Genomic DNA, 23,049 nt, shown 5'->3' on the forward strand with positions numbered 1-23,049 from the left:
TCCAATAGTAGTGCTTTTCTTGAGAGAGGAGTACTGGACTGGATGGTTATTCAAAAAGATGAAAAACGCAAAAAGGCAAAACAAGAGAGGCAACGGAGCGAGGAAGAAAGAGCCAATGTGCTCAGTCCAATTATAAATACACAAAAGATAGGAAACAAAATAGCTTGTCCTATATTCATTCTCTATTTTATCAAAAAGCAAAAATGAAGATCTCAAGCCTCGGAGTATAGTTTATCAATCTCAATGGTAAGAAACTTACCACTAATCAAATAAAAGAATCTGCCTAACAACCCCGCTGTTAATCACATATAGGGTTGTTCCCACTTGTGAATACATACATATTTTACATACACGAAGGCAGCTGGCGTCGTTAGCCATGTTATCGACTTGAATTCTTCTCTTACTCAAGGCAGACGCCAGGCTCTTTATGGCATCGACCCCCAGTGGAGTCTATGGTGCATCTTCTCTAGTCATTCTCAAAACCAATCAAAATTCAATGGCTGAAGACTATGACTTTATAAGAGGGCTTAGCCCTTCACCTTCCCAACCAAGCTTAAGCATCTGATCCACCACTTTCAAGCTCAACTGGATATAGCAAAGCCATGATAAGATTAAGTTCAACATCCACGTAAAACAACATAAATTCAAAATAATCAATGATTTTGAATACAAAGCATAACTTTAAAATGTTGTGTCATTTAACGATCATTAAACTTAAGACAGTGTTCCTACAAGTATCACTCAGTTTATTCATGGTACTCCACAGCATAAGGAGTACACACCAAGTAGAAGTCTTAGCAGCAAATGTCCAATGAAGCGGAAATATATTTCTATCAGGTAGGAAGAACCGCCAGCCAACTCTAAGGCTGCTCATTAGGAGGCTCATTTTCATATTTTTAATATGGACCAGCCAAATGTGAGACAGGTTATTTCAGTGCTTGCTTTTCATATTGTTCACGGAAAATTTCAGATATCCTTAAGTTTGATTGTTTTGAAGTTTTTTTTTTTTTTTTCTGATACAAGGAAGTCTAAAGGAGTAGGGATTCTGAAGTTTTGACCAAGCTTGGCTTGTTATAACATTTATCTAAATAATTACTCAAAACTATTTTATAATTGAGCAAATTTAAAAAAATGGAATAGTTGTAGCGTGTAATTAACACATGATAAAAGGAAAAAAAATAAGGCTATTCTATGCTTCAACTTAAATGTTTTTTAAAGTTGTCATTCTAGTTTGAAAAATAGCCTAGTCTCAAATTGTATTCCCACTGGAGTCTGTTTTCTTTTTCTTTATTTAGTCCACAAAACACTCCATATAATGCTTGTTACCCAAAGATTAATTTATGGCAAATTAAACAGGTCATATGAGAAATAAATCAACAAGATGTTATCAATCAAGCAATGCCAAGATAAGAGAAATTTTCTGCTAATAGATAAAAAATTAATATTTAGACTAAATGATTGATGGAGAGCCAAGATATGGAAAAAAGAAAGTCTTACGGCTGGATCTGTGAAAATTATCAACTGCTTATCTGCAGTTGACACTAGAAGATTCGTGTTATCCTTGTTCAAAGCAAGAGCTGTAATATCCTGGCTTTCTCCCAGTTTCAACACATGAAACACCTGCAAAGGAAAGATTTTCACCAGGTCACCGTTTGAGCAAAATGACAAAGTATTCATGAATCATGATGCGTGTGTTTAACATGCTTGTTGCATATAATAGATAAATCAGTAAAAAGGTTCTTATACCTTCAGAGTATGCAGATTCAAAAAGCAAATTGAGGGTGATGGAATATCCAATCTGTTGCTTTCGTTGGTTTCTTCTAACTCAAGATCCAAATTATTGATCACAGGTTTCTTAAAACTCAAGTCTTGGTTGTTATTGCACACTCCGTTGTTGCCCAAAGATGAGTTCAATCCAATTAGAGCACTCTCACCATCTACAGAAATTTCCATGCAACTGACACCACCCAAGGAAGGAAGTTCTGCTCTAGCAATCAGAACCCCATTGACAGTGAATGTGCTAAGAGTATGTTGAAATTGGTTCCAGGTTAAAACGATTCCCTCAGATGAAAGGCAGACAGCATCAGCTTCCACACCGGCAAACCGTCTCATCAAGCGACCCCTTCTTGTAGAATGCAACAGAACATCTGAGGAACGGCCACAAGAAACAACAATACCTAGATCTGAACTGACACAGCAACAAAGAATTTCCCTGTGGTGACCCCGAAGGACATGTATGGGACCTTCTATGCGTCGCTTCCTGCTTTTGTCTGCCAAGATGTTAGCTAAAGTACCACTACTAGTTGAGGTTGGTGTGCCAGTGCCAGCAGTTGGTTCTGATGTGTTGCTTGAGCGGGATGTCAATGCCCTATGAATCCTCCAAAGTAATACAGTAGTGTCCCGGGATCCTGTCACAAGATAGTTGCTATCTGATGATAGAGCAAGGCAAGTGACAGGAGCACAGTGTCCAAAAGCCGTTTCAAGTGTCTTTGCTCCATCAGACGACAGTAGTTTGATACTGTTATCCGCATGTCCACCTAGTTAAAATCCAGAAAGTATATAAGGAGATACTTTATAACACAAGAAATGCAGATATTAGTGCCAGCAGTTGGATTCAATGGCCGGGGAAGCATAAAAAAGCAGCACTTCCGACGAAAGCACGACTGATGACCATTACCTATAAAACTGAAAATTGGCATTTAAACTTAAAAGTACCCAGGTGCTACAAATTTTATCAACAATGGTCTAGCAGCCAAGCAAAATTGAAAAGTATATGGGATGGGGGGAGCTATAATGGCAAATTCAAGAGAAGGGTATTGAAAGTACTTAAATCAATGCTATAATCTTTAAATTTTTAAAACCTAAACCTTAAATCCTTTTAACATGCTATATTAGATCATGCCTCTGAACTAGAGATTAATCAACAGATTTTTCAGTGATTGATATATTTTTTTAACCAATTCTTCACCCTAAATATTTAAATATTGAACAGCATAAGATGGTCTTGTAAAGGTTCAGAAGATAAGGCACTGAAACTGCTATCATCATCATAAAACATAGTTATCCCTGCAGCATTCTATTGCTATGAAATTGAGAAATTAGACTAACGCAAAATGTTCATGAGAAGACAAGATAGTTTTAGACAGGCTAGCTGTCCAACCTTTTTCATTTACCCAAGCCATCAATACCATAATTTCCCTCATTTACCCAGGCATGGACCAAGATTTGTTAGAGACAACTATGCACATTTTTAACAACAATCCTAGTTCACTGGGTTGACTACAAAAGGGTTTACAAGAAAAGTTCAATTTAAGCACATAAAGCGTTCTTCAATCTTCAGAGTTCAGACAGTGGTGCATATATTAAGCATCCTTTCCAAATAATAACCACAAGGACCAAAGGAAGGATTCTACTGTGATAAAGAATTAGCAAACCAGAACTTGCAGCAGACTCTCAGCAAGCACATGATAGATTACTTTTTCCGATTTAGGATTTGTAAGTGAGAGTAAGAAGTTTACCAAAGAAATCAGATTTAACCATAATTTTAAGTCAGCAAAACAATATTAGGAATCAATAGTTTACCTGTGATAATTTCTTTATCACTTGTGATGGAAACAATAGATGAACTTCTGATCCCAGAAGAAGCAAATGCTAGTGCCTGGGGAAACTGCCACTCATCAGTACCAGGGCCAGCTGGCCCTTTGAACATTCTTATAAGTGCTCCACCAGCAGAGCCTGCTATTGACTTTCCATGTTGAAATAAAAATGGTGTTCCCTGGCCATCAGGAGTGTTTGGCTGCCACTTGTGCTGTGCAATATGAGCTGCTGGTGCATTTGTGTCAACTATTATGATAGCATCTGAAGACGCATGAATAGCTGCTGCAGGCAAATTGCAGCGTTCAGGGCCTGGGACAGCGTATGGTTTGATTTCTCTTGGATTCCGAAAGATTGTCTGACATTATATATTAATCAGAATCAGTTTTAACATATTGATTTTCACAGAAAATTGTCATTTATGGAAAAGAGGGGCTTATTAGATCACATGAGAAGTAATTGCAGATACAAGTCATATATAACACTGCATTAATGCTACCTGCAAATGAAGAACCTCTGAAAGTGGCATCTTCTTCATGTGAGGGACAGTAAGAAGTTGGGATGGAGTTTGTCCAAAATAAGCGATCTGGTCTTGTGTAGCACGCTGTTGTACCTTTATTTATATACATGTGTAAGAAATGAGGAAGAATTTCCAAATAGGGCAGACGTTTAGAAAAAACTAGCAAATCAAACTTACTGGATCAGAGATCTTATCAATATCAACTGTCCCTTCATATGTAATGTAAAAGAACATATTATTTGCCAATATAGCTTCTTTGCCTCGTTGCTTATACCTGAACATTCCAATTCACTCGTGTAAATTCAGGTAAGATGGCTTTAAACAACAATCTCCATGAATAATTTATTATTCAAAAGAATGTCAAGGTAAAGATTACAAAGGAAAAGAGAAAGTAACAATTTTTCTTAGGGAACAGAAAAAAGAATACCCAAATATGAGGTCAATCCATTCATGCAAATGTGCAGACACATGCTCACTCTCAAGTGCCATCCGATGTTTATGAATGAAATCAACTGGGTTTTGAGCCCATGGTGGGAGTTCGACAGAACCTGCATGTTGAAAAAAATAAAAATCAGAACTCAGTGCAACTGGCATTTATCAGACAATGAAAACAGATACGACATACCAAGCTTTCCTCCTAATTGTGTTGTTCCGAAGTCAATTGAATTTTCATTGGTTAACATCTCAGGAAGGTAAAACAGCTCAGGAACCTAAGAAAAAATAGATAAAAAAATGCAGATGAAAGAAAAAACTTGTGATAATCTTTTGAAACACAAATGCAGATAATTGCAGCCAAAACTGATCTGGCAAGATGAGACAACCAACAATCACAGACAAGATAAAAATGTGCTTCATTTTCTCCATAGGAGAAGTTCGACGTTCTCATGCTGAAGAAAAAAGAAAAACACATACCAATTCCTTCACATCACTCATGTCCTCAAGAACTCCATTCCAAGTAGCAGCAACATCTGAAAACATCCGGTCTGCATGATCAAATTTTCCACCTTGCAGCTGAATTGAAAGAGTTGTAAATGGCTCAACTCTAACAAGATAATACAACACCTGCAAGAAAACACCAAATAAACAGAAAGGTATAATAAAGAATCTGCACTTAGACTTCAAACTATGATAGAAAAATTCGCCTAATTCTGCATTTAGTCTTCAACTATGATAGCAAAATTCAACTAATTGACTAATAGCCATAAAATTAGAAATTCGGATTGAAAACAGATAAAGAATTCAACTAAAGAATAGAACACAATAAATTAGATGCAATGAAAGCCCTGCTGCCATTACTGTTTTAAATTAATCTATGCAAATAATTCCAAGGAAAGATGTATATTAATACTGAAAACTAAGTAAAAAGTACTACTTTTGAAATGAAGCAGGCAACCTGGTGAAATGGCAGATGCACCATAAAACAGTAAAAGTTCATACCAATTACATTGAAGGAGATAAACTACAGCTTTCAGGTGCAAAAAGAACTCATTGGCTCTATAAAGGGGATTAGTCTACCTTGCAAAACACATTCAGTACGGCTGACAGAAGAATAATAAAACAGAAGATAGTAAAGAACATCCAAGAATTTAATTTTGAAAGACAATCACTTAACAGGCAACACACATGCACATGTATACAAATGTCCAAGTACATATGAAGAAACAAACTAAAGATATCAACCCCATTCATGAATTGCACGTATACATCCAACAGTGCCCCCATCTCAAGCAATTTAAATAACCAATACGAAAGTACAACCACAACTGTTAAACAGAATAGAAAACCTACAGTTCCAGCACTTGAATAATGTGAGCCATAATGGAACTTGGGAATGACTGGATCATCGAAGCTAGCATATCTCTCTTGGAATTTCTTCAGCCGATCAGGATTCAATGCCCCAACAGGCTGCAAATACACATGAAGTTACAATGGCAGAAAAGGAGAGGGCAGATATAAAGTAGGTGCCAGCAAGATTGAAGTCAAACCACCTTCGAAAGATCCCGGTAAGCTGAAGGATCAGCAAGATCCAAACTCTTTGAACTGTAGTCAGAAAGAATCCATGGGAATACTGGATACTGTAAGTAAAAAGAAAAGGGGAGACAAAGACAGGAAATGTAGCTTAGGGATATTATGCACAACAGTGCCCCATAAAAATGGAGTGATTAGCCATCAAAATGCACACTCAAAAAACATCACACCTGAGTTATGTCATTATAACTACGCCCAGCCAATGTATTTAGCTGCATTAAATATTCAAAATTGCTGATCTGCAGAAGGATTTCAATTTTGTCAGTGAAAATGCTGCTTCATTATTACATGTGAACATATATATATATATATATATATATATATATATATATATATATATATTACATAACTGTAACTCATACCTCCCACCTAGCCCAGCGCTCCATTAGTTGAGTTCTTTTCAGGAGTTGTTCAGGTCTCTACAGCAGAAAACAAAATATGCAAGTGAATGTGAATAGAAAATGAATCCTTGTAAGAAGCAGCCAATTTTATGAACATAAAATATCCATAAATTTTCTACTCTTCTGCGTTTAAAAACAAATGATATTCACTTTGTGTGTATGTGCATGCATGCAAGGCCTCCCTAAGTAAAAAAATTTCAGGCAAAGTGCAAACCTGAGTTGCAAGATAAATGTTGCTCAAATGAGGAGGTCTTGCTTGAACAATAGCTCGGTAGGCATTTCTTCGGCCCTCAGAACTCTGGATCAATCATTTTTTTCACACAAAAGAAAAGAAGAAAAAAAAGATGGAGCCAATGATTCAAACAAGAGATAGATATATAGTGCATCAGGTCAACAACCATCAAAGGCGTACTTCTTTTAATCAGAAAGCAATAAATTTTGGAGATGCATCCAATAGGAACATACCCCGAAATCAAAGAAGAAGGTAGAACGGTCAACCATAAACAGCTCGAGAGCACTTCTTCTTAGGAGATATCTATGGCCAAAACAAACCAGAAAAATGAGATGCAACAGCAGATGCTAAAGCAAAAGCAATATTAAGTGATGAAGGCTTAAAACTCTTCAAATGCAGCAACAAGAAATATTATGTTATGGATTACTATGCAGAATGTAACATCAAACATCTCTCTAAACTTCTTATAATATTATAACTAAAAAGCAAAAAGCACACACAGAGAGAAGACCTGAAATTCACTCTACATTTTACTGGCTTTTACAGTCAAAAACATCCCAACGTGCAGGTCATCTCCAACTTTTGCAGTACAGTGCAGACACATTTACATGACATCTTTAGAACATTGATGAATTTCCGGAAAAACCTATGGCTGTTAACAGGAACAATGAGACACAGAAATAAGGGCCAATTTACAAAAACCCTAAAATGCCAGCAGACATCTTTTTCTCATTCCATGTCCTAGGCAACCTTCTTGTTTACAAATATGTGCTCGCATGCATGTTAAAATGAAATCAAGAAACGTTGGTAATATCTAGATGAGTTTTTGTCTCACAATGATGATCATACAACTACTTAGAATGTCAAATAACAAAAGTTGTTGCTCAAAGCCAATGACCATGATAGGGATGCTCAAATTTTCTAAAGCCAGCATGAACAAAAATGAGAATAAAAACTAACACAACATTTTCACTATAACTTCACCTTCGGCTATACATTTGATGGAGAGAAGCCATCAACCAACTACGGTCCTTTTCGTCATTTCTCACTTCAGAGTTGCCTTCCGAACCATCCATTGTTATGTTGCTTTCAGTGTTATCAACTATAAAATTTATTTTCTTAGTGGTTACCTGAAAAAAGAACAGTTCATACGCTTGATAACCTTTTTTCTTGGATGAGACAACAAATATTTAAATGATAAGCGAAAGGTCACACTAAATTTGAAAGCATGGTTTCCAGTCATGTTTTAAAACACAAATGCAAAGAATTTCTCTTCTATCTTAAATCTATAGAAAACCTAGCAACCACAGTCATTTACAATGGGCAGAAGGCGACAGAAGGTGAAATAAGGATTCTCTCTTACTCATTCCCAAACCCCCTCTTTTACAATGTCTAAAGACTGTAGGATAATATAAGGATGCATGCTAGTATTCTCAATAAGGATGCGTACTAGTATTCTCAATGGCCATACCTCTGGCCTTGGAAGCATAAAAAATGTTAATGGCTGCTTAGTTTTAGAATCCCCATAGGCTGAGGTGTAGCAAAGCTAAAAGAGTTATAAAAAAGATGTATTAGATTGGTAACTTAAACAAGGGAAGTTTCCTATTTAAAATCAATTAGCCCAAGGGAAGTTTCCTATGTGACGATTCTAAGGCAGGATCTTTCAATCCTTATTAAATCTCTCCATTATGTCTTATTTTCATACATATTATCATCTTATAAAACAAGTTCTCCACTACACTGCATAGTTTATCATCTTTTACTATTGGCTTTTGCAACTCATGCAGGTCCCTTTTTGGAGACAGTCTAATCCTAATAGCATGCAGTCCTCATTCAAAGGAATTTCTAAATTATATTCCTTTAAGTTAATGCAGTTTTGCCAAAATCCACAAAGTGCTAACATCACAGCAAGCCACTCTTCCATGAAGATTCCAGAAAATTGCATGGTCCTTGTCATCAGCCAACTGTCTTGGTCCTGTTATGCTTATATGCAGAACATGTCACCCTAATTAAAGAAAATCCTATCCAAAGTGCTTAAGCTATCATCTAGGTTTCAGAATTTGATGGCGCTAAAGTTAAGAAAATCACAATCAAAGAATGATGAAGCCCAGTGTAAGGAAACAAGATCAGTGCATATAATCTGCAAGGATTTTTTAAATGCAATTTTAGAAACTTACTTGAAAGGTTCCTCGTGTAACCTTCAGTGGCCGAACCATAGATGAAGGAAGTTCAAACACAATTCTCTCATCAAGTTCACTAGGAACATACCCAGGAGCTAGTGCTGATGAACTTTGGACCAAGTCTTGCTCACTGGAAAGTTTAGTATCAATGGATTCCACTGATTTCTGCAAGGGTTGCTCAGATATGTCAGACAGCCTTGGCTGATCTTTCCCACTTTGGTCATTTTCATAGGCTCTGTTATCTACATGATCAATGTCTGCCTGTTCATCATCTTCATTCACTAATTCCGTTGAGATTGCCTCTGCTGCCAGAATAGGAGCATTAGATGAGCTTATGACATCCTCTTGATTCTTTTTTACCTCACTTTGATCCTCAAAATTAGCAGCAGCACCAAAATGATCAGTCCCTATGTAATTCCTTCTCAAACATGGTCTCATTCTCGAAGAACTTTCCATAAAGTCTAGCTTCCAGAAAATCTACACATACCATAAACGGAAAAGAAAAAAGTTAGACAAGGGGAGAAGAAACAAAATCAGCTATCCAGCAACATATACTTTTGCCCTACAGAAGAAGAAAAGAAAAGCAAGTCTCAAAACTTACACGTTCCTGACTATAAATTTGGTCCCCGGATGGCCCAAAGAGACATTTCATCTCTATCAAGCAATGGATAAGTTTGCGCCATGCACGAATCCCAGTAAATAACCGATGCCGTGCAACTAAATCAACTTGTGTGCGCCTATCAATCTGAAAAGCATAAATAGATAAATCTATGTCAATAACTTTTGCTGTGCCTAAACAAGTAGTGACAATCATGACAGCTAGCAGTAATCAAACCTCCGATCGCTGAATGTTTCTTGCTAAAGCAAAACTTGCAACCAGGACCGCAATAAATTTATAGGATAAAGCATTAAAATCTTTCCCATAGACAGATTTTGTATCAACTGGTTGCAGACATTCCATCCATGCAACTCCCATGGCTTCAGAAGCATTCCATCTCTTCACACGCTCCATATCACTAGCATTCCTCCGCTGTGCAGAAGTAGCCATTGCAACGGCACTGAGACCTCTTCCAGAACCAATCTTAGCATTGCGTTCAAGATCACGTGCAGCAGCTAAGGCAGCAGCTTTTGCAGCTGCCTTGTCTTTTGGAAGAGATGGTGATTTGTTAGGCACCTCCAGAGGTTTTTGAAAGCTTGAAAATGTTTGTAACTTAGTTGTTTTACGCTCCAGCATTGAGGAGTCACGTTTAAGTTGTGTGGTTGTTGGGGGGGCTGGAGTTTCTGCTCCACTAGCGCCAGCAGCAATCATTGCCAATGCCATTGCAGCTGGCGGTGATGCAAAAGCAGCAGCCCAAGCTGGAGAGATCATTGCAAGAGCTGCCTGAAAAAAAATAAGACAATTGGAGAAGCTTAAATAATGCACCAATAAAAAAAAAGATGAAAAGAAGATAAAATATGTAGAATATGGTCAACAACCAACTCCGACAAAAATTTCCTGGAAAACAAATGTCAACTCCCTGAAGAGATTCATGCAAAACAGAGAAGCATGCAATGCAAGCATACACATATAGACGAAGGCAATTAGCACTTTTGCACATGGAAAGACAAAATTGACACCTTACAAGCAGGGATTATTCTAAGAAAGGAGTTAAGAATGATAACGATTATTAACCTCTAATGGCAATGCATCAGCAGCCAATGCACGATCATCAACAGTAAGAGGATTCAAACCATCAGCAGTAGCAAGTTCATGAATTCCTGCCAAAAGTGGTCGCCACCTCCTCAAAACAGCAACAAAAGGTGGTACAATGGCCTCAAGATACTGTTTACGAAGTGGCTTTCTGTCCCTCCCAACACCATGCCATACCTGCAGCATATACCTCAATTAGGTCACTGCAAAAACATCAATCAACAACCCAGATAATCATAGATAAAGTAGGAAGGGCAAAACGAAACTAACTAGACGTTCCATTATAATATCATGATAGAATGAATATGTTAATAGATGAGAACTAAGCAAAGAAGAAGACAACAAACTGCTATGCCACAAAAAGTTAATAAAGAAGAAGTAAACCATAAAAACTAATCAAGTAAAGAATTTACTACTATTGCATACTAAGCTGATTCACTTAGAACTAACCTCAGAATAGAGAACACAAGATGCTACCAAAACTCTTTGTCTCTTCGAATCAGAAATTGGCATGTTCAGAATAGGAGAAAGCACACTGCACATAATTAAAATGAATAAGTTCAAAAACTCCTTGTGTATGAACCTTGCAAGTGAAGCAGAAACAGTCAGACTGGACTACACAGTCCAAGAGCACCAAACCATATTTGTTACAATGTGCGTATGCATGCAGGGAAGAAGAAAGATATATACAGGGGCACATTATAGGAAAAGTAAAGAGATGTAGAACTACATTGAAAGATAATCAAACTCAATCTATGCAATTGTTAAAATGTAGAGAGAGGGAGAGAGAAAGAGCAGCATTAGTGCATAGATATGTATATTTATGTGTCATGTGGTTATAGGTTATGATAGTCCTCTGCTCAATTTACCTCCACAACAAAGCTGATCGTGGTTTTCTGACTGCCATTCTAGTACTGTTATCAAAGGACATGATGTTGCCTCCTTCGCGATACAATCCTTCTGACATTCCATCCTCTATGCCTATAGTCCTCCTAAGCATACTGTCTTCTCCGTTATCTTCTTCCCTCATTGAAAGAAGTACCATGCGAAGCATGCATAAAAATGGTTGGTCACTGTCCAGTAACTGGTAAAGTGCTGCCATTCCTCCCATCCCAGTACCTGATCCACCACCAATACCAAGACCGCCACCAAGTCCAGAATCATCTAACAATAAAGCTTGGAGCATGCTTACAGACTTCTTCACTAGAGGAAGTTCAATCCAGTTTCCATTAGCATCTTTTTGCAAAGCAGTATTCCATGACTCCCAACCACTGCCACCACCACCAATGCAAGCTTCTTTTGAAGGAAGGCCAACACCGTACCATAACCTGCTCCTGTATTTCCAACCCTCAGCTATGTCCACAGCACAACTCCCGTATGACACAAAAGCAGAGGAAACAGAATCATAAGGCTCAGCGGCAGCAGCAGCAGTAAGCCGTTCCATAACTGTTGCAGAAATCTGCCCATTTGCATCAGCCATTGAAGCAAGGACCTTATTTTGAAAACAGAACATGAAAAAGGGGGGGTGGGGTGGACAACAAATATTAGAAAAAGGCAGAGTGGAAAGGAAGTCAAAGCAATATTCAACTTCAATGTTTAAAAAAACCTAACAATCAGGCCTAAGAAGAACAGTCACATGTCCAATGCTACAAGTTATAAAACCTAGGTAGACAATCTGGCAAATGAGGGAAATAATAGATAATAAAGAAGTTTAACAGATGAAGAACTACATAAAAACCTAAATCACTAAACTATGCATATACATGCTTCATTCTGATGGGAATATACGTACATCCAGAGGGAGTGCGCCAGAATTTCCAGATCCACTATCATCCACTGCCTCAAATGATTCTCTACCAATTGATGCCTTTGAATTTGAGTGAGTATTTAGGGGAGATGCAAGAGAAAGAGGAGATGCTTTGCCTTCGGCTTTGCGTGATGCACAAGAAAGTTTACTTTGTAACCGTAAATGATCTTCAACTAGCATTAAAATGACAATTGCATTCTCTACCAAAAACACAGAAAGCTGAGCAGCATTCTCTGCTTCTACCTTAGCATCCTTTGGGGACAAACCTTCTGCTGCAACCCCAGCAGCAGCAGCAGCGATGACTTGAGTCTGATACAGAAGAAAAGCTCAATTAAAGATTACTGCAAACTTTTTCCCTCTAATGGTGAGAAACTTAATAGATAACAACGATGACACTAATTAAGGAAAGAGAGAGCAGCTAGTAGCAAGAAGAGTAAAAAGAGAAAAGGTTAAACAAAATTCCAAGAGGATCAATTTTTTACTATATGAATTTGCTAGGAAACTCTGTTGATTAGTAAAAAGAAGAAGCTATTGTATCACTATTAGAATCAGCAAAAGGCAGGAAAAAAAACTGCAACTGATAACAACTAAATGTTACCTGAGCCTGCAGTTCTCTGGCAGCAAAGTCCAGCAAACCACCCAAGAGCCTTCTCTTGAATATTGGCAAAGATTCTTCACGCCTTCAGAAAACAACCACATAGGTGTCAACAATTAATTAATGTCTATACTTACTTCTCCAAAAAAAATACTAACTGATAAGTTTTCAGGATGAACAACAACTGTTGCCAACTTGTCGAGAGTATTTTATTATAGACTTATTCGAGAATTGTACAGAAGAAACAACTTTTATTGGCTCAAGAAGAGCATATTATGCAAAACAATCAATGAGTCAATATATAACAGATAAGCTTTCAAGATGAACAGCAACTGTTGCCAAGAGTATTTTACTATAGAGTATTTTACTCAGCGATTCTAAAGATAGCAACTAAAAGACTTCTTTGTCAGTATAAATACAAACTTCTAGATTTCTCCTTAACTTGATTATTTTCCCCAAAAGTGCATCTTGAAGATGTTCCCACATAGAGATATGCTTTGTTTACATAGCACTCCAGGGAGCAGGGCCAGAAAAAGAGCAGTTCTAGCAAAGGTCAACCACATACAAATGGCAAGGTATTGTTTGGGACAATTACAGCAATAAAAATCATGGAACAGAATTCTAATACCTAACTCTCTGATCCCCAGTGCTAGATCCACCAACGATAGAGAGCCATTCTGCACAATGAATTGTAGCTTCAATATCCTGTAAAATGGAAGCAATAACCGGAAAATATAAATGGAACTGGCATGCTTGAAATGGTGGACAAATATATGAAAAGATACAATAAAGTGATGGATATAGACAAACCTGCCATCCATCCTTTTGGCGCATTGAATGCTCCAACATAATAATCAGGAAATTGTGTACAAGGTCCTCTATGTCTCCTAAGCTCGCTGAATTAGACTGTTTTCTTGCATCCATCTGCAAAGTCAAGTAAAAAGGTGTAATATTTAATACAAGGAGTACATGTATATTCAAAGTTACTCACTAACGTCAAATACTGGTTAGAAAACTCCACAATTCCAATCCTAACCAACATCAACTACCAGATTTATATGCAATGGGACATCAAATATGACAAGGGGAAAGAAGCACACAAGTATAGAGAAAAGACAAAAGCTTTTAAAGTTGGAAAAAGATACCTCATAGTTAGAGATAAGGACCTCTAGTATCCACTCAGGCCATTCCTCCATTTTTGTTAGACTGCTTCTATTTTCTGGATGACTGCAAGCCAAAAACAGAAGATCCTGAAATCATATAGAAAGAAGTCGCTCAGAAACTATAATGGAAAATCAGAACAGTCGTAATAAGAAAAATTAAAAGTGAAAGCAAAAGGCAACAAACCAAGACATGATGAAGTTGATGAATTCAGGACACAAACAGAGATGATGGTTGTAACTTATGTTTTGTTTTGATAAGTATATACTAGCCTTCAAGCTTATTTTCTATTAACTCAAACACTAGAAAAAACAAAATTTGTGATCAATAATTCAGACAAGCGTACCTGTAGTGCCCGGCTTTGGAAAGCTCTAGATGCATATGGTAGTGAACGCAACAAAACCAACAAAAGTTGTAAATGTTCAAAACGATGACCAGAATCATAAAAATTCAACCCATCCTCTGTTGAAGAAGCGTTGATCTGAGGAAGTTAAAAGAAGAAAGAAGTGTAAAGGACTTTAGCTTTCAATATTACATGCAAAAGCAAAATAACAATAGAAGCTAGCATTGCTCCAAAGCATAGATAATTTTTTTTGCCAAATATCATAAGCATGGTAGCCAAGCAGAAAAAACACCATTTATTGATGTATACTTAAAAAAGACTAAAAGAAGGTACTACAAAATTAATACAATGGTAGACCCAAAAGCTTTTCAACAGACAAAACTATAAGAAATATATGCAGAAACGTCATTGTTCTACAATGTCAAGACAATATTAAAGCAAAAGATTATCATACCGAGGCCCCCAATAAAGCTGTGTAGACATTGCTCGTCATAAGCCTATTGGGAGCAGCCTGCAAAGCCTTCTGCAAAGCAAAAAGCAGAAGAGAAACTTTATCTTCAAACATACCGCCACCTGCATCATTTAGTGCACCACCAAAAAGGCTGCTTGCCATCTCCGAGGACACATGTGAACCAAATTTCAGATGCCCACATGCTACTAAAGCACCTAAAAGCCCAATGATCCCAACAACAATTCCATCACTTTTGTCAACATTATAAACATTATTCCTTGCATTGTCAGCACTAATGGAAAGACTTATTCCACCCAAATTCTTCATAAAAGGATTTTCAGACACAGAAGACATCCTTTCCATTTTCACTGTAGGAGGAATGGCCACAAGGCCACTACTACTATCAAGAGGTTGAGATTCAAAATTTTTCTTTTGCAAAATTTGATCCCTCTCCTTTGGAGATCCTCCATCCTGAATTCCTTCTGAATCCCTACCACCACTATCTAGTGGTGGTTCAGATCTTTGAACCGACAAGCTTTCATCAGGCTTAGAGCTAGTTTCAGGAATGTGGTGATCTCCGGCTTTAGCTTCTCGTTGCAGGAGGACAAGAAGTGTTTCTATCCCACCAGAACCCATGAATGCCTCTGCAAATGTCTGAGCTCGGGCTGTATTTGGTTGAACCACTAGCCTGTACATCAAATGTAACACCCTGCCAACCTGAAAGAAAAACTAGTGAGTTATTTCTAGTAAAACAATAAAAATATAGCACAACACAAGATGCCCTCTGATGTCAGCCAGAAATATGAGGCATGCATATAACCGCATGGTCCAATTGCACCTGATCATATCCTGATCCAACAATGCAAACTCCAATAGTATAAAAATTATAGAAACCCAAAATTTATTCCAGAAAAGAAACAAAAAGAATTTTACGCACATCATTATCAGAACATTTATTCCTTAAGGAATTAAGGTGCTTTCACAAGTTAATCTAATTAGAAAGATAGCCAACCATCAAAAAGATACTCATGCTTCAACACAATATAACACTCTTAAACCAACATGGTGCTCAACTTGTATCTAAAAAAAAAAAAACGAACTACACATCTTCAAAGGCACTAGTGAAAGGAAATCAGAAACAACATGAGCTCACCTGGTTAGGTTGTGGGCAATCAACCATGAATCCAAGTAAACGACGGACATCATCTGCAGCCAATGAAGGTGGTGCTGATCCTATTAGAAGTTCAATGACAACTAAGAGCTCATCAACCAAAGCATTCACTTCACCCATTGGGCGAATATCATCATTTAGGGAAAAAGTATCAAGGGAGTCCTTTTCACGAATTGTCCAATAGCACCTTCTGCAGCCATCAAGAAGCATCTGCATAGCATTGGCATCTCGCATGACTGATGACTCTGTGAAGACCATATCTGCAACAGATGATAGGAGTTTCTTTTGGAGCCCATAGCAGCACAAACTCCAAATTTTAAGATCCAAAAGCAGTGTACTGAAAAGCTGCACTTTAAGCGCATGATCATGCTTCTGAGATTGACATAAGGAAACAACAGCTGCAACAAGCTCCTCATCTCCCACTCCATTATGCTTTCCAGGACCAAAAGAAGACAAAGTTTGTAAAAGATAGTTTAATATTCTTGACAGAATCTCAGGTCCCCTCGTACGACATAGCTCTTCATTGTTCCCAGGGTGATGTATAGCAAATGAAATAATTCTGAATATTGGCCCAGCAAGAGTAGCTGTGGCCAAAGACGACGGAAGACTACCCTGTTCAGGTTCCAGGCTATCTTTACGCACATTGCTGACTGCCAGAGGAAGTAAAGACATCGGACCTCCATAAGCTAAAGCCCAGAGAGCCTCCACAGGTCTCATCCGCGTTGCAACATGGACTTGCCCAAGAACCTCAGCAGGTCTGCGCAGCATACCTAAATCACCATAGATAAGTAATTTAAGCAAGAACAGACAAATTCTTTACACATAGAAAAGAAAAGGGGGGCAGCCAATTCCAACTTAAAATAACACAAAAGTCAAATATGAAGGAAAACAAAAGTGATAGCCATGATTGAAGACACTGATATAAACAAGGACAGGTCTTTCTCCAGTCATCTTGAAAATATACTGCTATGTCTCGAAGTGAGCTAACCCAAAAAAAAAAGAGAACAAGAAAGAACATCAAGAAAACCCATATAAGAAATGAAAGGGGTATGCCCACACAGCAGATGAATTTACATGCACAGCCAAGTTAACTGACATGCCATCCACCCACCAACCCTTCTCCAACAGTCACGCATGCACTGAGAGAGAGGGGGGAAAACAAATATAGAAAACAAACAAGCATACCCATAGAAGCAGAAGCATTCTGCAAGCAACACCACTTTAAAACAGCATACAGACAGAGGGAGAGAAAGGAAAATGACATTGAGATTAAGGCCATCTCTCTTCTCTGCTCAATCTTATAAACCATACTCTGATTCAGGAAAATGGATAATTAAAAAAGAAAAAGCATAAGAAACAAGTATGCTCACACAATCTTCTTTACATGCACAGACACTTCATTGGAGTCTACTATCCAAAAATCATTTGCTATAAGTTATGTAAATACTGAAATTAAAGATGAATTTATTCACCTGCAGCACCAGAGGGAGAAGCATCTGGGCAGAATCGCCCACTAAGCAGGCAGGGGTGATAGAGTAGGTGAATGCAACCTCCAATTTCTGCATCCAATAGAGAACTTTCCTCTGCCATTCTTTGCACGTAATCGTTAGTGGCTAGCCAAGGAAGTCCCGCACCATTACCAAAAGAAGGCAGCACATCTCCGCCCCTAGAAGCCAGGCGTGCCATTCTTTCTGGCCCAATTGGTTCCTTAAAGATATATACTGGGCCCATTTCAGCAAATAAAGGGCACTGACGACGACGGCGTTGTAAGCCAGCCATTGTAGGAGGGGGGTTTGTCCCAATGCAACAAAATGCAAGCGGCTTGGAGATGCGAGGAAACTCAAAAGGACGACTTTCATACAATGATCCATCAATATATAATCTCAATTCACTCTCTGCTTTCCCAATAAGTCCCTGCCTGCATACATGCTCCAAACCAATAAAATACCAACATTGAGGCTTGAATGCATGAGTAAAATGTAAAGAAGCCTTCTTTCCTTTTCCACTCCCACTTTCAACCACTAAAAACTGTGCATGAAAATAAGCCTCTATCCCCTGATTATCAGCAGATAAGAAACTAAATAAACGAGGCATGTGTGCAGTGCCTTCACCAGCAAGTGCACTTGCAGCAGCAGCAGCAGACATAGCTGATGATTTTCCTGACTTGGCTGCTGCGGCAACAGCAATTGCAGCGGCAGCAGTTGCTGCATTTAATGTATCTGCAAATGATTCAATGTAGATCCATGTTGCAAAGGCATATCCATTGCTAAATGGCCAACGACTTTCCCCAGGACCAAGCAAACCAGAGCTTTCACCATCAAATTCAAAAGTGCAAGCTGGTCCCCTAGACTCTCTCCCACTCACTGCCTTCTCAAATGCAAGCATTAAGCGTGGTGCCCAAGCAGTAGTAAGTGTTCTTGTAATGACCTGAAACCATCTATGTATATCAATGACACTAAGTGAATGCCCTGCCAAATGTTGGATGCAATAGCATAAGGGAGTTCCATCCCATTTGATCTGCTCTGTTGAGCCAACATCCTGAGCAAAAATATTCTCAGCTGACCTCAAAAGAACTCCTAATAAACCAGCCATAGAGCACATTGCCCTGTTTCTCGTACAGGCTCGTAATATAACAAGCAAGCCTCTAACCATCCGTGTCCTGGCAGACATGAGAATGTCACTATCTCCTTCCCAGGGAAGCCAAGAAATAAGCTCGCCTGCCACAATTGCAGCCCGAGAGTTTAGCATCACACTAGGAGGATTGTTGTCCTCATCCTCTTCAAAACTTTCAACTCCACCCATTGTGGCAATAAGTGAATCAACAACCAAGAAAGGAATGCTCTCCATATCCTCCCTACTTCCAAAAGTCTCAGCCCCACTTACAATATTCTTCAGCTTGTCCAAGCTTTCAGGCTTCCCCATAATGGCAGAATCCACTAAATGCAATAACTCAGGAGACACATTTGGCATAGCAGCTTTTGCCTTGGGCTTTATTGGTGAACCAAGGGGAGAGTATACAGAATCTGCATAAAAGGCAGAATCAAGACTAGTTGCCGAGCTTGACTGCTTAATGGTATAATCTGTTTGTCTTTCAGGTCCAGGGCTTGAAGTAGAACGATCATGCCGCGGTTCAGTCATTGAGGAAGAATCATACTCCATCCCATATGTCCTTGTTAGATGTTCAGAGAATTCCTCAACCCCGCCAGATGAGCGTCTCTCATAGTCTGAATTTGAGGATCGATTCGAATCCACCTGACCACCATGAGACTCCCCGGCAGCTTTGTCTTGATTTTCCAAAGACACAGGCTCAAATTGGTCCTCATCCCCAATTAGAGATGTAGAATGAGCCCCTTGTGAAACTGCATTATCGTTTCGTAAAATAGATTCCTCACCATCTGTAACATTAACATTCTGCTGATAAGATCTTCCTATCCTATCCTCCACAACAGGAGCTTCAGGAGCATCCGAACCCCTTACAGAAGTTTCACCAAACTTCTTTTCTTCTTCTTCTTCCATTGTATTATTACTTTGCAGACCTAGCAGATATTCATTTGACTTATTTACACTAAAATCCACCTGCAAAAAGGAAAAATCAAAAAGAATGAGAACAAACAGCCACTCCAATCAATTCTTAAACCACTATGAATCTCACAGTTAAAATATGGACAACCATCAACCAAGCGAAATTACTCTTTCAGCATAAAACAAAGAAGAATCATGAAACTCGTCTAAATTTGTTAACATTCCTTCATGAACTAAGCCAAACAGAACCCTATCCTTGACTTTCAACATCAATAGTTAGGAAATCAGAAACAGAACATAAAATTATTTCCCCCTTTTGAGTGCAAATGACTCAAATCGCGCAGATAAACAAAATTCAAATTCGAATGAAAGAGTAAGATTTAACGAAAAGTCGCGGATCTAGCTCATGAAGCGTGTAGACATTCAAAATTACAAATATGAATGCAACTTTCCCTAATTATATGAGAAAAGGAATGATCTCTTCTCACATTACAGAATCGATCAATTGGCATTGGAATTAGCCAATTAATATTAACGAAAGATATAATTAAACGTGAAAAGAACGATCCAACCTAATTGAAGTATAAATAAATGCGATTACTACACAGATCAGAGTTTAACGTTCATTGATTTGAACAATTCATGAAAATACGAAAATGTGACGTTTGTAATGGAGAAGATGATGAACTTACCTATGAAAATTGATCATTTCGGTTCAACTTAGAAATTTCCTGTTAAATATATAACTAAATCGAGAAAGTAAAGAAAATTAGAGAACAAAGAGAAAAAGTTCTTCAGAGAAATGAGAAAGAGAGAATCGGAGAAGACGAGAGATAGCGAAATGGGCGCGAGACAGAAGGTGGATTTAGCAAGTAATTAGCAATAGGCTCCTTACGGTTGCCCAGTCAAAAACAAAGGGAGGAAGATAGGTGGTTAAATGATATCTCCAAGGAGTTTTTGTTTTAAAAAAAAATTATTTCCTTTATTCGTTCCACTTGCAGTAAAAGTTTTAATCTTCGTGTTTTTTCCTTTTTACATGATTTAAAAATTTTAATCTTTGCTTCTAAGTGAAGCAAATGAAAGATATTAATTATGGAAAGAATACTGAAATTGAAATATGGGACACAGCATTTATGAAGTGAAATATCCTATACATATTGTTATGAAAACGGTTAAATTATTTTTTTTTCAGTTTTCTTTTATAGCAAACATACATTTAAAAATTTTTATTTAAAGAATACAAGTAAAGTAAATGAATTTTACATTATACATATGATATGTATTTTAAATGATAAAATATAGTGAATTATTAATGTTACATTACAGTTTTTTTTTTAATAATTAAAGAAAGTAAATTTAAATATTATTTTATAAATAAGAGATCATGCATAAGGTAAATGTTCGAGAGTTAGTATTATATTATAATTATTTATTTATTTTTAATTAATTATGATATTATTTTTATTTTATAATATTTTAAAAAATAATAATAAAAATATCAATCAAAAAAATTTTAAATATTACTTATTTTCTTATGTTAAATAAATTTTAATATCAAGCTCTTAAATTATTATTATTATTATGTTTTTGTTTATTTTTTTAAATTTAAAATTGAAGTTTATTTGAATACTGTACTAGAATTGAAAAATAGAGATAAAAATATTAATAAAAATTAAAATCATCAAAAAAATAAAATTTATTCAAACTCTCTTACTATAATAGTAAATCATATGTTCGATTTCCATTTTATTTGGACAGGTTAAACATCCATCTACATTTAACGTGTAAGTTTTTTTCAAAAAGTTCACAATATAATAAAAGCAAAATATTTTTAAAATTTTCAAAAATAAAATTCAAGTTTCACAAAAAAAAAACAAGGATTTTTTTCAAAAGGTTTTCTTTTATATATTTACTTTTCATTAGTTAAATAAAATTTATGGAGAAAATATTAAAATTTAAAATTTACCTTTATAAAATTTAAAACTTATGTGTATAAATTAAAGTGCTTCAATATTCTAGAAGGGATTAGAACATTTTAGATCTTAAGTTAATTGTTTGTAGAAAGTTCATGCATTGCAAATTTATAAAAAGTGTCTAAGATGTATGGAGTCTTTCAATGTAAGAAACTTTATCTTATATAAAATATCAACATTTCTTTTAGTATTTCATAAAAAACAAAATAATAGTTACTGGACGGTAATATTTTCTCTCATTTTTTTACGTGCATGTCAAATTTTAAAATTTAAATTTTTTTTAAAACTCTTCCATTATCATAATGGATTTGGTATCAATGAATGTTATGAGTAATCTTACAAAGATCGTCACCCAAATCAATAATATACTTTTTTATTATTAAGATTAATTGTAGGTAGTAGTACAACGAATTTAATGATTTTTGAATATGATTCATTTAACTCCTCACATTTAAAACTTTGCCCCTAATACTAATCGCAAAGAAAAGAATTGATTATTGAAAAGAAATTTGAATACATACTTGATCATCGGATTTTAAAAAGGCTAAAATTTGATCATTCTATAAATTATCATAAAAATATAATATAAAAAATAAATTTTAAATAATACGACTTTTTTAATAAAACATAAATGCAAAACTTCAAACGGATAGTTGATTTCACTATTGAAGGTAAAGGTGCATTGCAAAAGAAGTGCAAGGTTGGGTTTCGATAAAAGATTCAGTTAAACGGAGTGCCCCAACACCTCTTTCCTTGGATTTCCAGCAATTTGAGCTCAACAATAACAATACATTTTTTTGTATTAATGTTAAAAGGTCTGTCACTAGAGAAGCATCGAACAAATAAAGAAATTAATTTTTTTTATATTTTTGAGTGAAACTTGTCAGGACCGATAAAATGTGTTCATTCAAACATGGCCTTGAATTGAGTGAGTCTCGTTGACAATACATTTTAATAAATCACACACTATATTACCCCATCGGCTACTAATTCTTTTGTCATAGGAGAAATGACGAAGTTAAAAAACAGAAGAATAGATCATTTTTTTTTCCATGAGTTCTTTTATGATTTACCACTAACAGCTTTTATATAAAAATAAAAGGACCTCAAGATATTTCCTAATTCTCGTATAACACGAAATCACTGCACATTCCAGCTAAGAATTATAAATTTAATTACATTACAATTTAGGGACTCTTGACTCGACATTCTCAGGTCTAAAGAATTCACAGGAAAAGTTAATGGTTTAAATTATTATATTATGTGATAACCCAATCCCGTATTTGGACTTCACCTCAAAATTTCAGGAATAGTTCTGAAATTATTGCTTTTCTGGGAAACCAACTCATCCTCACGTCGACAGACTAGTTAGGAGTCAATA

The 23,049-nt window shown here is 36.6% G+C and overlaps 1 protein-coding gene across 2 annotated transcripts; it reads right to left on the reverse strand.

The window, feature by feature from the left end:
* Nucleotides 1–102: 102 nt before the first annotated feature.
* On the reverse strand, nucleotides 103–20,607 carry LOC110413100 (WD-40 repeat family protein / beige-like protein). 2 transcript variants are annotated; one of them, XM_021423802.2, is made up of 32 exons: nucleotides 20,388–20,607; nucleotides 17,646–19,749; nucleotides 16,156–16,943; nucleotides 15,006–15,719; nucleotides 14,555–14,689; nucleotides 14,193–14,297; nucleotides 13,858–13,971; nucleotides 13,676–13,752; nucleotides 13,051–13,132; nucleotides 12,438–12,761; nucleotides 11,515–12,104; nucleotides 11,096–11,180; nucleotides 10,628–10,822; nucleotides 9,791–10,336; nucleotides 9,557–9,700; nucleotides 8,953–9,432; nucleotides 7,760–7,905; nucleotides 7,009–7,078; nucleotides 6,758–6,841; nucleotides 6,505–6,561; nucleotides 6,313–6,381; nucleotides 6,103–6,189; nucleotides 5,903–6,019; nucleotides 5,027–5,176; nucleotides 4,740–4,824; nucleotides 4,542–4,662; nucleotides 4,292–4,388; nucleotides 4,094–4,207; nucleotides 3,583–3,952; nucleotides 1,747–2,537; nucleotides 1,498–1,620; nucleotides 103–585 (listed from the first exon to the last, which is right to left on the reverse strand). In XM_021423802.2, the coding sequence occupies exons 2-32, from the start codon at nucleotides 19,687–19,689 to the stop codon at nucleotides 508–510; spliced, it is 8,982 nt and encodes a 2,993-aa protein (XP_021279477.1). In that variant the 5' UTR covers nucleotides 19,690–19,749; nucleotides 20,388–20,607; the 3' UTR covers nucleotides 103–507. The 2 variants fall into 2 exon arrangements, with proteins under 2 accessions (XP_021279477.1, XP_021279476.1); XM_021423801.2 differs by having other exon boundaries at nucleotides 11,515–12,137; nucleotides 20,388–20,606.
* Between the last annotated feature and the right edge of the window lie 2,442 nt (nucleotides 20,608–23,049).

The sequence above is a fragment of the Theobroma umbraticum genome, unplaced genomic scaffold (genome assembly GCF_002168275.2).
Source record: "Theobroma umbraticum cultivar Fairchild unplaced genomic scaffold, ASM216827v3 scaffold_4.1, whole genome shotgun sequence".
In the NCBI taxonomy this organism is placed as follows: Eukaryota; Viridiplantae; Streptophyta; class Magnoliopsida; order Malvales; family Malvaceae; genus Theobroma; species Theobroma umbraticum.

Bases quoted from the DNA above. Each gene is read 5' to 3' on its own strand.
- LOC110413100 (XM_021423801.2), bottom strand. From the start codon at position 19,689: ATGGAAGAAGAAGAAGAAAAGAAGTTTGGTGAAACTTCTGTAAGGGGT. The intron at 13,133-13,675 runs GTATTAGAATTC...TGTTTTCTGAAG, and splicing joins ACTGGGGATCAGAGAGTTAG to GCGTGAAGAATCTTTGCCAA. The intron at 12,138-12,437 runs GTACGTATATTC...TTTCAAAATAAG, and splicing joins CTGGCGCACTCCCTCTGGAT to GTCCTTGCTTCAATGGCTGA.